The sequence below is a fragment of the Carcharodon carcharias genome, chromosome 20, assembly GCF_017639515.1.
Source record: "Carcharodon carcharias isolate sCarCar2 chromosome 20, sCarCar2.pri, whole genome shotgun sequence".
In the NCBI taxonomy this organism is placed as follows: Eukaryota; Metazoa; Chordata; class Chondrichthyes; order Lamniformes; family Lamnidae; genus Carcharodon; species Carcharodon carcharias.
Window position 1 is genome coordinate 72226295 of NC_054486.1, and position 17157 is coordinate 72243451.

Sequence of the window (17157 nt, forward strand, 5' to 3'; positions counted from 1 at the left end):
TTATTTTCAATACCTTGTATTTAGAAATCAATTTCCAACCTTGTTTTAAGAAAAAAATGTCAGCTATTTCAGAGAATTTCAAAGCAAATTCTTCTTTATTGACATTATAAATGCACTTGAAGCTTCCCCACGTCGTGAATGATTAATTCTCTGTTTCTAGGTTTCCTTCGTTACTTATAGTCAAGTTGGTTTAGGTTTTTATTTATAAGGAGCAGTAATTCCTCAGCTAGTAGTTGATTTAAATTGTGAACCATGATAGCAAATAGCCAATAGAAGATATGCAGATCTCAGCAATCAGCCAAAAAGGAAACATTCAGTCTGCCTTCAGTCAAACTTCAAGAAGACTCAAATATTTAAAATGATGGAGACTAGGCTGTGTACAGAATTTTTGAATTAGAAATGTTAGGTTATGAGGTTGAATGACAAGAGGTTTTTCTTTTCCCACAGGGTTAGTGACCTTTGGAACAAGTCACCACACATACGGTGCCGCAAATGTTCCAAAAGCAGCTGGATAAGGCTGACATCACTGTGTACAAAAGTAAATTGATGTTGGATAATGTACCTTGTGATCACACTTATCTCCTGGAAATTGCTTTTGATTGCCTGAATAGGAGAGGGATCTCTCAGAACTCTTTTTCCAAATTGGCCTTGTGCTTTTCTCTAATCTTTTTTTATTTGCCTCTCCTGAGAGATTACATGCTGCTGGTGTGCGAGGTGGATGGAAAGGGTGCTCATGTTGCAAAGTTGTAACATGAGTGAAGGGAACAGATTTGAACAAACAGCAGTCTTTTCCTATCTGTCTTTTTGAATGCTTGTATGCACTTTCTTAATCACTGTAATTTCAGTTACCCAGCAATACTGCTTTCAAAAAATAAACACTAAGTACTGCATACTATGTGGGCAGAAATTGCTTGATTACAATAAAAACTGGTACTTTAAAAGGACTCATGTTCACCCTACTAGCTTAATGATGAAACATGGCCAGGGTGTTGGCGACATTTACAAAATTCCACATTTCTTACATACTAGTACTTGATGGGCTTCATAACTAGTAAGCATGGTAAGCAGTTTAGTGGTACTTCTGCATCTTAAACAGAAGCTACAACAATATTTAAATACTGGGATAAAAATTTTCAATTTAACATGCAAAAGCCAATTAGGAGTGAACATTCTGCATAATTTAATACATCCATCCAATGAAAATATGATTTCTATTTGACTGTAACTGGGTTACTTTTTTCACACAGACCAGAAAGATTTCAAAATTTGATTCCTGGTCCTTGTTGAGTTGATTTATCTTAACTGTGGGGGTAGAAGAACAGAGGAAACTTGCCACTGTGTTACTCTTTGCTTGCTGTCCAGTGACATCAAATGTACGTGTTGACATTCAGTAAAGACAAGTATGGCTGCAATGCTCATCATAGCCAAAGAACCAACTGCTTTCACTGTAATATTAAAAACAATGATTTGGGTAAAACAGTGGAGGGTGATTTGAGTCTGTGTAATTGTGCCTGACATGAGTCATATCATGAGCAGAGGAGGAAATTGGAATAGGGTTGTGTATGTTCCTAAACACAAGGTTTTTGAACTTGTTTAGTTTTCTTACGTGGTCTGAACAATGTCAGTCATAAGGGATGAATCTTATTCTTTGCCTGAATATCCTAGCTCTTGTAGAGTTAAGATGATTAAAACTAGTGAGGAGGTTACCCAATCACAGGAAAGAAACATCCTAATCATCCACCTAATTCAATTCTGGTCATTAGATCTCTGTAGTGTTACGTGAGAAAGTGAAAGAGGCATGCTTGCAAATATGATTAGTGTATGAATGTTTAAGAGAGGGAAAACTGGATTGGTTTAACATTTTGTGCAACTGCTATCCTCATTGAGCATTCTATGCAGAAGGGGATCATATTTTGACCTTGCAATCTTTATAATTTAGTACTATGCCATATAATGTATTTACTCACTAAGCCAACAGTAAACCTATGCTTCACAGTCCTGTATTTAACAATACATTTATTGCATAGAATAAAAAAACCTCATTTCCAAACTCAAGATCAACTGAGATTATAATATAAATTATGTAATTGTTTTAATTTCTATAAATGGAGATGAGAAATAATTATTTGCCAGTATTCCACATATTTAAGCAACCTGCCATCTTTTGAATAAAACACAAACAGAACTCCTAGTTCCTATGAACAGCAGCAGCCCCACCATAAAAATAATTATGTGAGAATAAAACCATAAAGGCCGGAGCAAAGAAAGAGAACTATTACTGAAAAAAAACTGCTGCCATCACTTAATTATTTTTATGGTGGGGCTGCTGCTGTTCATAGGAATTAGGAGTTCTGTTTGTGTTTTATTCAAAAGATGGCAGGTTGCTTAAATATGTGGAATACTGGCAAATAATTATTTCTCATCTTCATTTATAGCAATTAAACAATTACATAATTTATATTATAATCTCAGTTGAGTTTGGAAATGAGGTTTTTTTTACTCTATGCAATAAATGTATTGTTAAATACAGGACTGTGAAGCATAGGTTTACTGTTGGCTTAATGAGTAAATACATTAGATAGCATACCACTAAATTATAAAGATTGCAAGGTCAAAATATGATCCCCTTCTGCATAGAATGCTCAATGAGGATAGCAGTTGCACAAAATGTTAAACTAATCCAGTTTTCCATCTCTTAAATATTCATACACTAATCACTATTTGCAAGCATGCCTCTTTCACTTTCTCACATAACACTACGGAGATCTAATGACCAGAATTGAATTAGGTGGATGAAATTAGAATATTCTGTTTCTTTCCTGTGATTGGGTAACCTCCTCACTAGTTTTAATCATCTTAACTCTGCAAGGGCTAGGATATTTAGGCAGAGAATAAGATTCATCCCTTATGACTGGCATTGTTCAGACCATGTAAGAAAACTAAACAATTTCAAATACCTTGTGTTTAGGAACATACACAACCCTATTCCAATTTCCTCTTCTCATGCAGCACAAGTTGTTGTTCCCTTTATATTTGGTATTCTTGTGATTCTATTCTGATGAGTGCAAGATGGAAAGCTTCCACAGCATGTCTCTTTTTACAGCAATACTCAAGCTCTGTACAACAATGAGAGGACTATGACAAGGCGGAGGAATGAATTATTAGGAAAATAAATGAGAATGTAAGAGCAACAATTATACATTCACTATTTTTGCTTGGTCACACAAAGCAGAGATGATCTAAGGTGACAGATAATGTTGAATGCTGCATTCACACTACACTATAAATCTGCTCTTACTGTGCCACGAACTCTGCTTTCAAATGGCTCACTTCATTCACAATGAAGATAGTTTTATGATACAGTATGTTCTTGAATAGTTTTCAGCTAAAACATGTATACATAAGCAAAGTTTAATTAAGTGCTGTTAATACATACTGTTAATAAGAAAAAATCCATAATTAACAGAAGCTCAATTAATAGTTTAGCATAATAAGTATACTAATTTACCAAATGAATGTTAAACTATCCTTACCATAAAAAGTACAAGTTCCTTTTTACCAGAAATATAGACCATAAACAGCAAAAAATTGTGACAAACAAAACTGCTACTAATACAGAGGTGAAGATAGCAGATTATTTTTTTGAGTCCAGTATGGGTTAATCCTAAAGACAGCAGGCTAAATGCAACATTGTTCAGTTCAGTTGTGTATCCATCAATTGTGCCCACTTCATTTTAAGGTTCTTTTCTGAATGCCTCATAAGGTATATGGATAGCTAAGGTTATTCTACAACAGAATGAAGTATTGTTGGAGGAATGCCTGTGTAAACACTGATCTAAACTATATAAAAAGGTCTCATTTACAAAGGAATTAAACCCTATAGAAAATGGCAAAATATCTCAACTCATGGAAGAGATGTCAAGCGCATGGAAGAGAGGCCAAGATTGCAAAAACTGAAAATACAAAAATAAAACACAAGCAATAGAGTAATTAAAAGCTTTTCTTTTGAAATATTGTATTGTCTTGTTGCAAAGATGAGGAACAAACTAGTAGTCTCAATAGAAGAATGCAGCAGTCAAGCCTGTGTTAATTTCTCACCTTGTTTTAGTAAAATAAATCAAAGACCATATTACTAATAACTTACTGATGACCAAATCATTTTTGTTAATAAGTAGCACATCAGCATGCACGATTTAAGTAGGAAACTACTTGTTTATTCATTCCGAGGAGTACAAACTTTTTAGTATCATTGAAGAACAGATGTACTGAATGAAAAAATCACAAGCCCAAGGTTCCATTAAAGTTACATTTTAACCGTTGGACCTCGTTATTGCTCTTTACTAATAAAGCGCATTTAGATTTTGATAGTAATGAAATTAAGGCAAATTTTCCAATAATCTAAAAAAGTAGTTCAAATTCTAATCTCAGAGATTTTACACTTTTTGGCACAAACATTTTTCATTTCACATTACATCAGTGCATTTGACAACATACATTTAAAAGATGCTGCTATGGCAAAATTTGTTTAGCAATAAACAAGAAGCAATTATGACAATTTTTCTTCAATACTGGGGAGACAAGGGTATAAAGGTCAGGGATTTTACTCTAGATCACTTTGCAGTTACTTTTTCTGTGTGGTCTGTACGTGTGGATGTCAGGCAAGGAAAGATTGGGCTCAGTCTTGGGGTCTTTCATTCAATATTCTGTTGATACACAATGCCTAAAACCATGCATAAACATTAAACTACTAGGATAAGGTACCAGAAGGCTGCCAATATCCGTGATTTATACCCCACACATTAATCACCACTTTCAGGAGGGAGGGAAAAGAACTGTTTGGAGGAGGCACTTGATTATCACAGACCTTTAACTTGTGTCCCTTGGCAATTTAGCAAACCTTTTTCAAAACTGTATGAATTGCTTTGAGATTTAGAAAAAGTTTGATAAGAAATCATAATACCAGATTAATTATCTGAAACTGAAGACACATTGAAATTAAAAGTTATTTAACACAATTAGTGAACCAGAGGAAAAAAAATCACATTTGGTGAACTTCAGTTACATTGGTGTTATTTGATTCTTGCAGTCTTCTTTGAGAAGTTAATAAAGCAAAAATTGATAATTTTGCTCCACAGAACATTCTGGTTCATCAAACAACTGCATCCCACGTTTGGTTTGGTATATTTTTATTGGCTGCTTTTACTAGACAAAGATAATATTTCTTCAGGTCTGCAAGGACATGACTTTTGGCATTTGCCTCATACCTCAGTTGCTTTACACATTGTTATTATGTTATAGACAAATTAATAAAGTTTTTTTTTACAATAACTGAAATTAGTAATAGAGAGATGCAAATTCAATAATCTTCCTCTTCTGTCTTTCACACACCCTACTTCCAAATTCAACAATTGGGCCTCAGCGTTCTGATTGGGAAGGATGACATTGAATTATACAGAATTCTAAAACAGAAATAGGCCATTCAGTCTAAAAGGTCTGTTTTAGTGTTTATGCTCTACATGAGCCTCCTGCCATCTCACTTCATCATACCCTATAAACATAGATGGAGGTCTCCCACGCAATTACAACTCTTAAGAAAATTTACATTGTGTACATGCCAAATTTAAATGAGCTTTCTACCCCTAACCACCAACCCCCCCGCCCCCCTCTCTGGCTGGCCATTGATAGCTAGCTTGGCCATGAGGTCCTCTACTGTTGAACAACCAATTAACAAAGAGGAAGAGACATCAGAGGCATGTACCCAATACTTTCTTTGGCAAGCGTACATAGATGGCACTTTTTTTTTGAGGGGCAGGGCATTTTATTAGTCCACTTTTTCAGATTTGCAATAAGTAGCTATCAAATGTATAAAGCTACTTTGGACACTTCCCCCTTGGATGTCCCCCACTAATCATGTGCTGGCCCACCATTGCCACCCAATCATGGGACAAGCTTCTTACTCCTCATTGTTTGCAGACCTCCTTCTCCACCCTACTCTTGATCACAGGCTCCACCTAGCCATCGAGTGTGGGCTTCTCTCCAACCATTGATCAAGGGGTCTTGCAAGTCTACCCCGCCCCTCTCTTCCTCACCCAACACAGGCCACCTGCCCCCAGCCTCCCTCCCGGGCTGACCACCTCCTAGTCCCACCAATTATGGACCTTCTCCAGTCAGCCCTTCTGTGTGCCATCCCAGCTATTGATTTGTTGGAGTTGCACATATTTAGGCAACAGTGTTCCATCGCATTCCTGACTCGTACCTCGTAGGTACTAGAAAGGTTTTGGGTAGAGATAAGGAATAAAAAGGTCCAATTACATTGCTCAGTGTAGTCTATAGGCCACCAACTAGTGGGAAGAATGTAGAAGAAAAAAATTGCAAGGAAATTACAGACAGCTGCAAAAATTATAGAATAGCTACATTGGGAGATTTTAGTTATCCAAATATAGATTGGGATAGTAGTGTAAAGGGCAGAGAGTATGTTCAGGAAAATTTTCTGCAGCAGTATGTTTCCAGTCCAACAAGAAACGAGGCACTGGTAGACCTGGTTCTTGGGAGCGAGGTAGGCCAAATAGATCAATTGTCAATAGGAGAAGATTTAGGGGACAGTGATCATTGTATCATCAGGTTTAGGCTTGGGACTATGGAAAAGGACAAAGAACAATCCAAAGTAAGGAAAATTAAAAGGGGGAAAGCCACTTCAATGGGCTAAGAACAGATTTGAGCCGAATAAACTGGCTGGTAAAACTGTAGCTGAACAATGGGCCACCTTCAAAGAAGAGTTCGGGCACAGTCAAGATATATTCCCTTGAGAAGAAAAGGGAGGGCAAACAAATCCAGAACTCCCTGGGTGACAAAAGAGATAGAGTTTGGGATAAAGTAGAAGTGTGCTTATGACAAATGTCAGGTAGAAAATACAACTGGCTGAATATAGAAGGTTCAGAGGGGAGGTGAAAAAGCAAATAAGAGAAGTAAAGTGGGAGCATGAAGAAAGACTGGCAGCCAACATAACAGGGAATCCCAAAGTCTTCTACTAAATGTAAAAGGATGGTAAAGCAGGAGTAGGACCAATTAGGGCCCAAAAAGGGTGTTTATGCATGAAGATAGAGGGCGTAGCTGAGGTATTAAATTAATACATTGCATCTGTCTTTACAAAGGAAAAAGATGTTACCCAGGCCATGGTGCAAGGGGAGGTGATTCAGACACTAGAAGGGTTTAAAATTGATAAGGAGGTGATACTGGATATACTGTCTGAGTTGATAAGGCAGCAGGATCGGATGAGTTGCAGCCAAGAATACTGAGGAAGTGACAGTGGAAATTGCAGAGGCACTAGCCATAATTTTTCAGTCTTCCTTAAACTCAGCGGTGGTGCCAAAGGACTGGAGATTTGCAAATGTTACTTCCCTGTTCAAAAAAAAATGTACAGATAAGCCCAGCAATTACGGGCCAGCCAGTTTAACTTCAGTGGTGGGGAAACTTCTAGAAACAATAATTTGGGACAAAATTAATAGTCAGATGGACAAATGTGGGTTAATTAAGGAAAGCCAGCATGGATTTTTTAAGGGAAAGTTGTGTTTAGCTAACTTGGAGCATTTTGAAGAGGTAACAGAGAGGATTGATGAGGGCAATGCTGTTGATGTGATGTACATGGACTTCCAAAAGCCATTTGGTACAGTACCACACAGCAGACTTGAGAGAAAGTTACAGCTCATGGGATTAAAGGGACAGTAGCAACATAGATATGAAATTGGCTGAATGACAGGAAACAAAGAAGTGGCTTATGGATGTTTTTCAAGCTGGAGGAAGGTGCAGCAGAGTTCCCCAGGGGTTAGCGTTAGGACCCTTGCTTATCCTGATGTATATTAATGACCTAGACCTTGGTGTGCAGGGAACAATTTCAAAAGGACATAGACAAAGGTGAAATGGTGGCAGAAGAAATTCAGTGCAGAGAACTGTGAGGTGATTCATTTTGGTAGAAAGAACACAGACAATATAAAATAAAGGGTATCATTCTAAAGAAGGTGCAGGAGCAGAGGGCCCAGGTGTATATGTGCATAAGTCATTGTGAAGGTGACAGGAAAGGTTGAGAGAGTGGTTAATAAAGCATACTTTATTACCAGGTTTTATTAATAGAGGCATGGACTACAAGAGCAAGGAGGTTATGTTGAACATGTTTAAGACACTGGTTTGACTTCCACTGGAGTATTGCATCCAGTTCTGTGTGCCACGCTTCAGGAAGGATATGAATGCACTGGAGAGAATGCAGAAAAGATTCATGAGAATGGTTCCAGGATTGACGAACTTGAGGAATGAAGATAGATTGGACAAGCTAGGACTATTTTCTTTAAAGAGAAGAAGCCTGAGAGGAGAGGTAATCAAAATCATGGGGAGTCTGGATAATGTAGATAGGGAGAAGCTGTTTCTACCTTTGAAAGGATAGGGAACAAGCAGATTAAACTAATTGGCAAAAGAAGCAAAAAAGTGATATGAGGAAAATTTTTTACATGCAGCAAGTGGTTAAGGTCTGGAACGCATTACCTGAGAGTGTGGTGGAGGCAGGTTCAATGAAATCATTCAAAAGAGAATTGAACTGTTATCTGAAAAGGAAGGTGGTGCATGGTTACGGGGAGAAGGCAGGAAAATGGCAGAAATTAATTGTTCGTTCGGAGAGCCGGTGCAGACACGATAGGCCAAAGGGTCTCCTTGTCCACTGTAACAATTCTGTGATTCTGTGGTGGTCAGGAGGTGAGACAGTCACTGCAGAACAACTAGCCTTTGACCTGCTCTCGTAGCCATGAGTATTTATGTGCCTTCAGCATTACAGCAGGGATGCTGTGTAGCCTTTTAGTTATTTCTTTCTATCATGCAAAGCAAGTTGAAGTGCCTTCTGTGATGTTGGGGACCTGAGGAGAGATGGATTGATTTGGCACATCTGGCTGAAGATGTTTACAAATGCTTCAGCCTTGTCTTTTGCACTCATTTGATGGGTTCTGCCATCCCTATCATGAGGATAGGGATGCTCAAGGAGTCTCATCCAGTTAGTTGTTCAATTGTGCACTAACATTCATGGCTGGATGTGGCAGGACTGCAGAGCTTTGGTCTGATCCATTGATTGAAAGATTGCCTAGTTCTGTCTATAGCATGCAGCTTCTGCTGTTTAACATGCATGTAGTCCAGTGTTGTAGTTTCACCAGGTTGGAATCTCATTTTTAGGTATGCCTGGTGCTGTTCCTGGCATTGAACCAGGGCTGATTCCCTGGCGTCTTGGTAATGGTAGAATGAGGGAAATGCCAAGCTAATGAGGTTAAAAATTGTGATGGAATACAATCCTGCTGCTGCTGATGGCCCACGGCACCTCAAGGATGACCAGTTTTCAGCTGCTTGTCTATCCCATTTAGCTTAGTGGCAATGCTACACAACACAACGAAAGATGTTCTCAGTGTGAAGAGGTTTCATCTCCACAACAATTGTGCGGTGGTCACTACTGCCAATACCATCATGGACTAGGGACAGATGTATGTGTGACATGTAGATTGGTGAGGACAAGTCTGGTAGGTTTTTTTCCTGTCGCAGGCCCAGTCAGCAGCTATGTCCTTTAGGACTTGGCCAGCTTGATCAGTACTGGCACTACTGAGCTACCCTTGTTAATGGACATTGATGTCTCCGTCTCCCATCCAGAATATATTCTCTGTCCTTGCCACCCTCAGTGGTGTTGAACCTGAGGAGTGCTGATTCATCAGTTGAGGGAAGGTAGTAGTGCTAATCAGCAGGAGGTTTCCTTGCTTCAGTTTGACTATGATGCCAAGGGAATTTCTGGCACTCAGAGTCAATGTTGAGATCGTTCCAGGGTCATCCCCTCCCAACTGTGTTGCTACCCCCAATGGGTGTCTATCCTGCAGTGGGACAGGACACACCCAAGAGTGATGGAGGAGTCTGGGACATTGGCTGAAAGGTTAGAATGTGACTATGTCAGGTTGTTTTTGGACTAAGTTCTGTCCCAATTTTGGCACAAGTCCCCAGATGTTACTGAGTAGGACTTGGCAAGGTTGATTTGGCTGGGCGTACCTTTGATGATGCTGGGTGGCCTACATGGTCTTATTATTATAGTTTTGCGTACATTAGGACCGTAAAGGATGCAAAACTACTGCAAACAGATGTCAATGCTTCGGGAAGGTGGACTAGTGTATGGCAGATAATAGTTTTGTGCTAAGCATGTGGGAAGGTCTGATCCTAAAAATACATATAACCTACAGGAAATAAATTGAAATGATTGGTTAAAGCAAAAGATTTGGGTTTATAGTATATAACTCTAAAGGTTCACAACCCAATATTGTGATATAGATAGGCTTAAAGAGTTTAGTGCTGTATAATTTTGCAAAGCAGAGATTCTGGGTGATTTGATTGCGGTTTATAAAATAATGAAGAGAGACTGGACATAAACAAATTATTTCAACTGGATAGGTTAGGAAGGAAAAGGAGTCATGCTTACAAGTTACATCAGCCAAAACCATGTTGCGTCATGTGCTTCTTTTCCTAGGAGATTATGTTAATATCATGCCCATTTAGCATGTTTTGCTAAAACTAACTCCCTCAGCAGTAAAGCTAATTTTATTCATGACCGTCTAGCTGCCTATTAACAGATTATCAGGCTACTATATTTCTTACAGAATAGTGACTGCACTTCAAAAAAAAACTTTCTTGGCCTTAAGCTGTTTTGGGGCCTTCTGAAGATGTGAAACTTGCAAAATAAATGCAAATCTCCCATTTGTTTCTAATAATGAAGTCGTGTCACATTTCATGTACAAGTATTGTAATTAAATTTTCATAGTAACCTCTACAATATTCACAGCTCTACACCAAAGTCAAAAACAGAATCACTAGATATCCAAAATGAATAATTACCCAGAATTCTTTGGCTCATTATCTCGTGGACTTCCACCTTTTAGCTTTCTGACTAGCTTTTCACTACTGCGTCTGATGGAGGCACGAAGTTTGCTGAAGGAGCCACTACGTTTCAGAGATCCAGTTCCATCCTGCAATTAAGTGATATGAAATGTGTCTATTTTAAACTGATCAGCAAAACTTTTGGAATAAACCTTAACACAACTGAACAATGAGCAAAGAACCATAAAAAGTACAAGTCTGCTTTTTTTATAAAATAGTTAATAAGTTTCACATTTCTTTATAAATTGAGATGGGGCGGAACCCACCCAATTACCATATAAGAATTAATTAAATGCAAAATGTATTTTGTATCTCCAAAATTCAACTATTTTTAGAATTGTTACATTACGCAGTACAAGCTTTCCCAAAATAATTCTCCTTGAAGAAACCCTTGTCAATACAGAATCCTAATTATTGAATTAAAATCAGTTGTCTACAACAGCTATCCTAAACCTGATCTATTCTAACCTGAAGTATTAACTCTGTTCTTCCCTCCATGGGTGCATCTGGCCTAAGTACTTTCAGCATTTTCTTTTTTATTCTAAATCTGATTTAGATACCGGATTGTGTTGTATAATGTACAATTCCTGTCCTTTTCAAAAATACATGTTAATCAGTTGTAAGTCACTGAATTTTAAAGGTCAATACAACTTGTATTGTTCATGCACCTTTTTCTCCCAGTAATTAGGGTCTAAGATCATTTATTACCTTTATCAACACATCTGACATCATGAATATAAATTACTCGACATCTCAGCCTTTTACTATACAACACCGCCTTTTAGCTATGCCGTGAACAATTATATTAATTGAAATTAAATCATGCAAAACCGTTGAATGAATTTTAAATATTTTGATTAAAAAACATATAATCTCCAATTCAGGTTTGCTGTATTTTCTCATACAAGGCAACTTATTTCCCTTTCTAATGTAGCTCTGTATTTCTGAGCCTCACAGGGCACACCTGGAGTGGTTATGGTTACACATTTTAAATTCTAGTTGAAATAAATTATCTCGCACCTTGCACATAGTGGAACTTGATTTTAAAAAGTTAGAACTGAACACCCCTGTATCCAGCTCCAGAATATTACTTTTCTAGACTTTTCATGCTGATAATAGATAATTACAAAAATGCAATGAGCTCTTACATGTTCCTTTCTTTCTTCATTCCTCAATATACTGACTTTTGCAGGAGTACAATTCCATAGGCACCAACATCTTTGAAAGCTCACCTGACTGGCCATTTATTAGGTGCAAACCTAGGTAAACACTGCTGACAGGCTATTGACTGTAGAATGCATTACATCCGAGTGAGATGCACATAACTACTTTTGTGGAAGGGGTCACTGGATAGAGATCAGCCACAAGAATCTGATTTTCATCTTCCTAGACCAGGGCATCGAGGCTAACTGTAGCATTTCAAGTCACGCCTAAAATTACTTTGTTTAGCACAGATCAAAAATCAAAACTTGGGCCTACTGGTTTCTATACATCAGTATCACACTGGGAACAACTGTTAACTATTAAGAAATACGTAGTGGGGCTTGCCCTTAAAATGAAGTATTCTAAACCCAACACCACATTTCTTCTGCTCCCCAATTATAGTGAATGGTTAACAGAGAGCTACCTAGATCCCAAAATCCAGTTTGTTATACAGGAGAGACTGAATGCAAATCCATAATAAGATTTTGTATAATAATGCATTCAGGAGATTAAATATTTATTAATGCATCATTGCTTGAAAGAACAGGTGTTTCAAGTTTTGCATTTTGGCTCTATCATTCTACTACTTTTATGACAAATACATTGAGTACCATGCACAGTTCTCATTTCCACATTACAAAAAGGATATAGAAGCTTTGTAGAAAGTGAAGAGGAGATTTACAAAGATGATGCATCTGCGCTGAGAGGTTAGAGCTATCAGCAAACACTGAACACGCTGGGGTTCTCTTACCTAGAAAACAGAAGGCTGAAAGATGACCTGATAGAGGTTTTAAAATTATGATGAAGGGGTTTGAGAGGGTAGATGTAGAAAAGATGTTTCCACTTCTGAAGTCAGTACAAAACTAGGGAGCATAAATAAGGTAGTAACTAATAAATCCAAAAAAAAATTCAGGAGAAGCTCCTTTACCCGAGTGATTAGAATATGGAACTAGTTACCACATGGAATAGTTGTGAATATCATTGATGCATTTAAGGGGAATCTGAATAAGTACATGAAGGAGAGTGGAATAGGGAATAGGTTGATATGGTGAGATGAAGTAAGGCAGGAACAAGCTTATGTGCAGCATAAACAACAAATGGACTATTTCTGTGCTGTAAATACGACATAATATGTGCTAATATTGTTTTGGAAAAAGGTCATACAGTTTTCCATGGAGGGGACAAAGGCTAACTTTTTCTTCCTGGAAATCACTCATTTATTGTATAATTTGAAAATGCAAAGTATCAAAAATCATAATTGTGAAGTTCTTCCTTTTATCTCTTCTCATCCCCTCTTTAGAAATATTATAAACATTTGAGGCAAATGTTTAAATATCTGGATAAATACAAATCTTGGTGACAAAGGAAAATTGAATCTTTCAGCTGTATTTAAATTTGTTAAAACCTCCAGCAATCTGATGAAAGCTCATCATGTTATCAAACTAAATACATTTATTATTTACTCAGTTATGAAAAATAGGCAAAATGATCTGAAGCTCAATTTTCTCTATTATTTAACCTTTTACAAAAAATAAATTGCAAGTCTACTTTATTAATGATTCTTAATCATTATTGATTACGTTATACCCAAGTTATGATATTCCATGTTGTAGGGAAGTCTTGAGTGTTCTGTCAAATTTATAAATGATATATTTAGCAAGCCCTGAAGTCCTATGTGGAGCGTGCACTGAAGAAGTAAGCATCACAAAGCAGACCACAGAGGCAAAAGACAGATCAGTTAGACACTGAGCTAGTTTATTAAGAGTTAGAAAGAGACAATCTTACGTACCACTGAACACTCACGAAACTAGCAGAGATCAGTTTACGAATGCACCAAGATTAGACACAAATGCCACTCCAGAATAAAAACGTTTTAACAACATTTTTAAAAAGACCCTTAAACAGACTACCATGAGTTTTAATAAGTTGAGCACAAAGAACATGCCAAGTATTTAACTGTACACCACATCATACTATTTCATCAATGTTTTTCCTTATTTGAGAGCAACCAGTACTGGCCATTTTATAGAATAAAGCATTCAAGAGTCTGTCGTGCTATTACATAACAGAGATGCCAAACCATAAAATTCTCAAATAGAGGCTACTCAAACCTGATAATTCAGCGAACATGACCATGATAAAATAAAATAGCATTTTAAACCGTAGGTCTCCTATTATTTATACACCGGCTGGCATTTCTATTAATGCAAGGTAATCAATTGTGGTAATGAATAATTTTGAACAGTTATATCAAGGCTACAAATATTCAATGGGCTACTCTGCAGAATTACAACAGCCTTGGAACAGTTCTCAGTAAACAAAGTATAGTGTAGACAAAATTACAAATTGCAGTACTGCAGAGAAGTTAAAGCCTGAAGATGGTGCATGCCCTTCGTGCTGGAGACATAATTAGTATCACAAAGGGTTGCTATGCCTGGCAGACAAAAGAGAGGAAAGAAAACAAGTCAAAACTGTTGTAAAAGCTTCAACAGTTTCAATTGTTTAAGGAAATTACACAAACAGTATTTCTAGGTCAAATGAAGATCATACCTGTCGCTCATCACTTGCTGGTCCAGCACTCATGCTTAAATGTGTGAATTACTAAACTTATTTATTGGATGTATTGACATTATAATGCTATCCTTAAAAGTGGTGAGGGGGAAAAAAGGTGAAAGTGAGCAAGCAGAAAATGGGTACAAGTGAGCAGGGGGAAAAACAGAAGCAACCATGGGGGCAAGATGAAAGTGAGTGGGGGCAAAATGAGCATGAGGGGAGTGGAGAGGGAGAAAGGAAGTGAGAAGGCTGAAGAAGAAAAAAAAAGGAAGACATGCATTTGTCTAGTGTGTTTGTTTTCTCCTCAGACCGTCTCAAATAGTATTCCAGCCAATTTAGTCTTGAAGTGGCGTCACTCTTGTACTGTGGGAAGTGCGCCAGCCAATTGCACACAGCAACATCCTAGAATCAGCAATGATAATGTGTTTTAGTGACGTTGGTTAAAAAATAAATATTGGTGAGGGCATTGAGCAAAGCTTTGCTGCTCTTCTTTGAAATAGGGCTAAAACAATGCTGCAAAATATTTTATTTCCACAAGAGGAAAGGGTTTAGAGGAAGGCCACAAGGTTAATTCCCAGTTTGGAGCATCTTAGTTACCAGGATGCTCAAGAGCTGACACTCTGCACATTAGAAAAGTGTAGACTTAGGAGTAATTTGATCAAGGTTTAGAAGACAATGAAGGGGATAGATTATGTTTGTGTAGTTTGTTTCAACTGCTTTGTTTAGTTGGGGAGTGTCAGGGTTTACAATCCATTCTCAAGTTAACGCGAGGCCAGATCTAAGTTAGATGTTAAGAGGTGGTACATTTGCACAAAATAGTGGACCTCTGGAACTGACTGCCAGTTCGTGTGGTGAAAGTTGATTTGTTGCAGTTCTTCAAGTGAGAGCTGGATCTGTTCTGGTTGAGGCAAAGATTACCAAATGGTAGATATTGTATAACATTAATCTGGGCCAAAGTGGTCTCCTGGGCTAGCTTTATCACCTTATGGTGTTGAAAGAAATTTTCCATATTTTTCCCCTAATTGTTATGCATTTATTTCCTTTTCCCAGTGGATTACATGGCTTTCAGGTGGGGTGGGGAGTGTATATATTGTGATGCACAAGGCACTGCTGCAACAGGGTCAGGTTGGACTATTGGGTTTTTCTATGATTATCTATGATCATTCATGCCTTTGCAAAAGGAGACAGAAAGAGGGGAAGGGGAGACAGAGAAGACCAGCTGTTGCAGTTGTTGACAACTATTATTGTATACACACTGTTTTATGTACATAAATATGTTCTTATATGGTGGAGGCATTCATGTGGATCTTCAAACTATATTTAACTCAAGAACAGTCAAAATGATAAGGAACAGAATGGTCTGAAGTTTGTGGTCAGCTGCGCTTGTGGCTGACCTTGAAGAAAGCCTCAGAGACCTAGTGATCTGCAGTGAGAACTTTAACTCTCTCAATGTGCATTTGATTGCAGTGTAGTTAAATGGGGATTCCCAGAGTGGACTTGCAGATGTTATCAAGCTGTCCAGTTAGCACAAAGAATTCTCACAGCCAATTAGGAAATGAAAAGCATCAAAATCAAATCACTTAAAAAAAAATTTACATAGAGCAAAATAAAGTTTGGAACATACATAAGGGGGCCGGTAGAAGCTGAAAAATCATGAAAAGAATTATTTTAAATAATTAATTTTAAAAATATGGTCATTCATAATGGTATTATTTAACAACATTCCACAAATATATATTTTTTGGTCCAGGTCTGTTCTTCATCAGTATTTGTTAATCAGATCACTGTTAAAAACACAATTAGACCTGATTGAACAAGGTGCAACTTTTTATAGAGTTTCTAACAGGGACGTGAGAGCGGAAAAGGCAGGTTCTTGCCACATCAACTGATTTCGCTGTTTGCTGGCTCTGTTGTGGAGCGGGCGAGGGTGAAGGGGTGCAGTGGATGGGAATTTGACAGCACAGTCTGTAGCAGAGCAGTGGGTGACAGGCCGCAATTTCAGGATTTCTGTGTTATCCCTGTACATGTGCTAGATCCTAAGTTGGGGTCAGTTTCAGGGGCTAATGACAACAAAGACCCTACAGTTTGCTGTTTCCTCTTTAGTTTGCATTTTTGTTAAAAACATAATGAAGTAATTAACGTACTGTGAATTCCCCCTTTTAAGACAATTTTCTAATCATAGCCATGTTATAAGGGAGTATCGGACTTGAAATTTTTTAAAGAATATATTATTGGAGAGAATCAACACATGAAACTCCTACCAAATATCTGTGAACTGCAGACAGGAGCCTTTATAATAGTTGGTCTCAACCTCAAAGACAAGGATAAGACTACAGAGGAAGGCCAAGAAAGGAGGCAAGGAAAGCTCATCAATCAATGCAAATTAATTCCAAATCAACAATGCAATTCTATAAAGAAATCATCTTAAAAGCTGTTTAAAATCATTCAAAATTGGTAGAGCTT

At 37.7% G+C, this 17157-nt stretch overlaps 1 protein-coding gene across 14 annotated transcripts in view; it reads right to left on the bottom strand.

Annotated features, from left to right (window-relative positions):
• Positions 1 to 17157, bottom strand: part of klc1a (kinesin light chain 1a) — a 101930-nt gene that overhangs the window by 15574 nt on the left and 69199 nt on the right. For 7 of the 14 annotated variants that reach the window (XR_005946246.1, XR_005946242.1, XR_005946240.1 and 4 more), the window contains one exon: positions 10897 to 11027. Coding sequence is in view for 6 of the 14 variants with exons in the window: in XM_041214046.1 (XP_041069980.1) it covers positions 10897 to 11027 (131 nt within the window). In the remaining 8 variants the exon portion in view is untranslated. The other 7 variants (XR_005946245.1, XR_005946244.1, XR_005946243.1 and 4 more) reach the window with 7 other exon arrangements.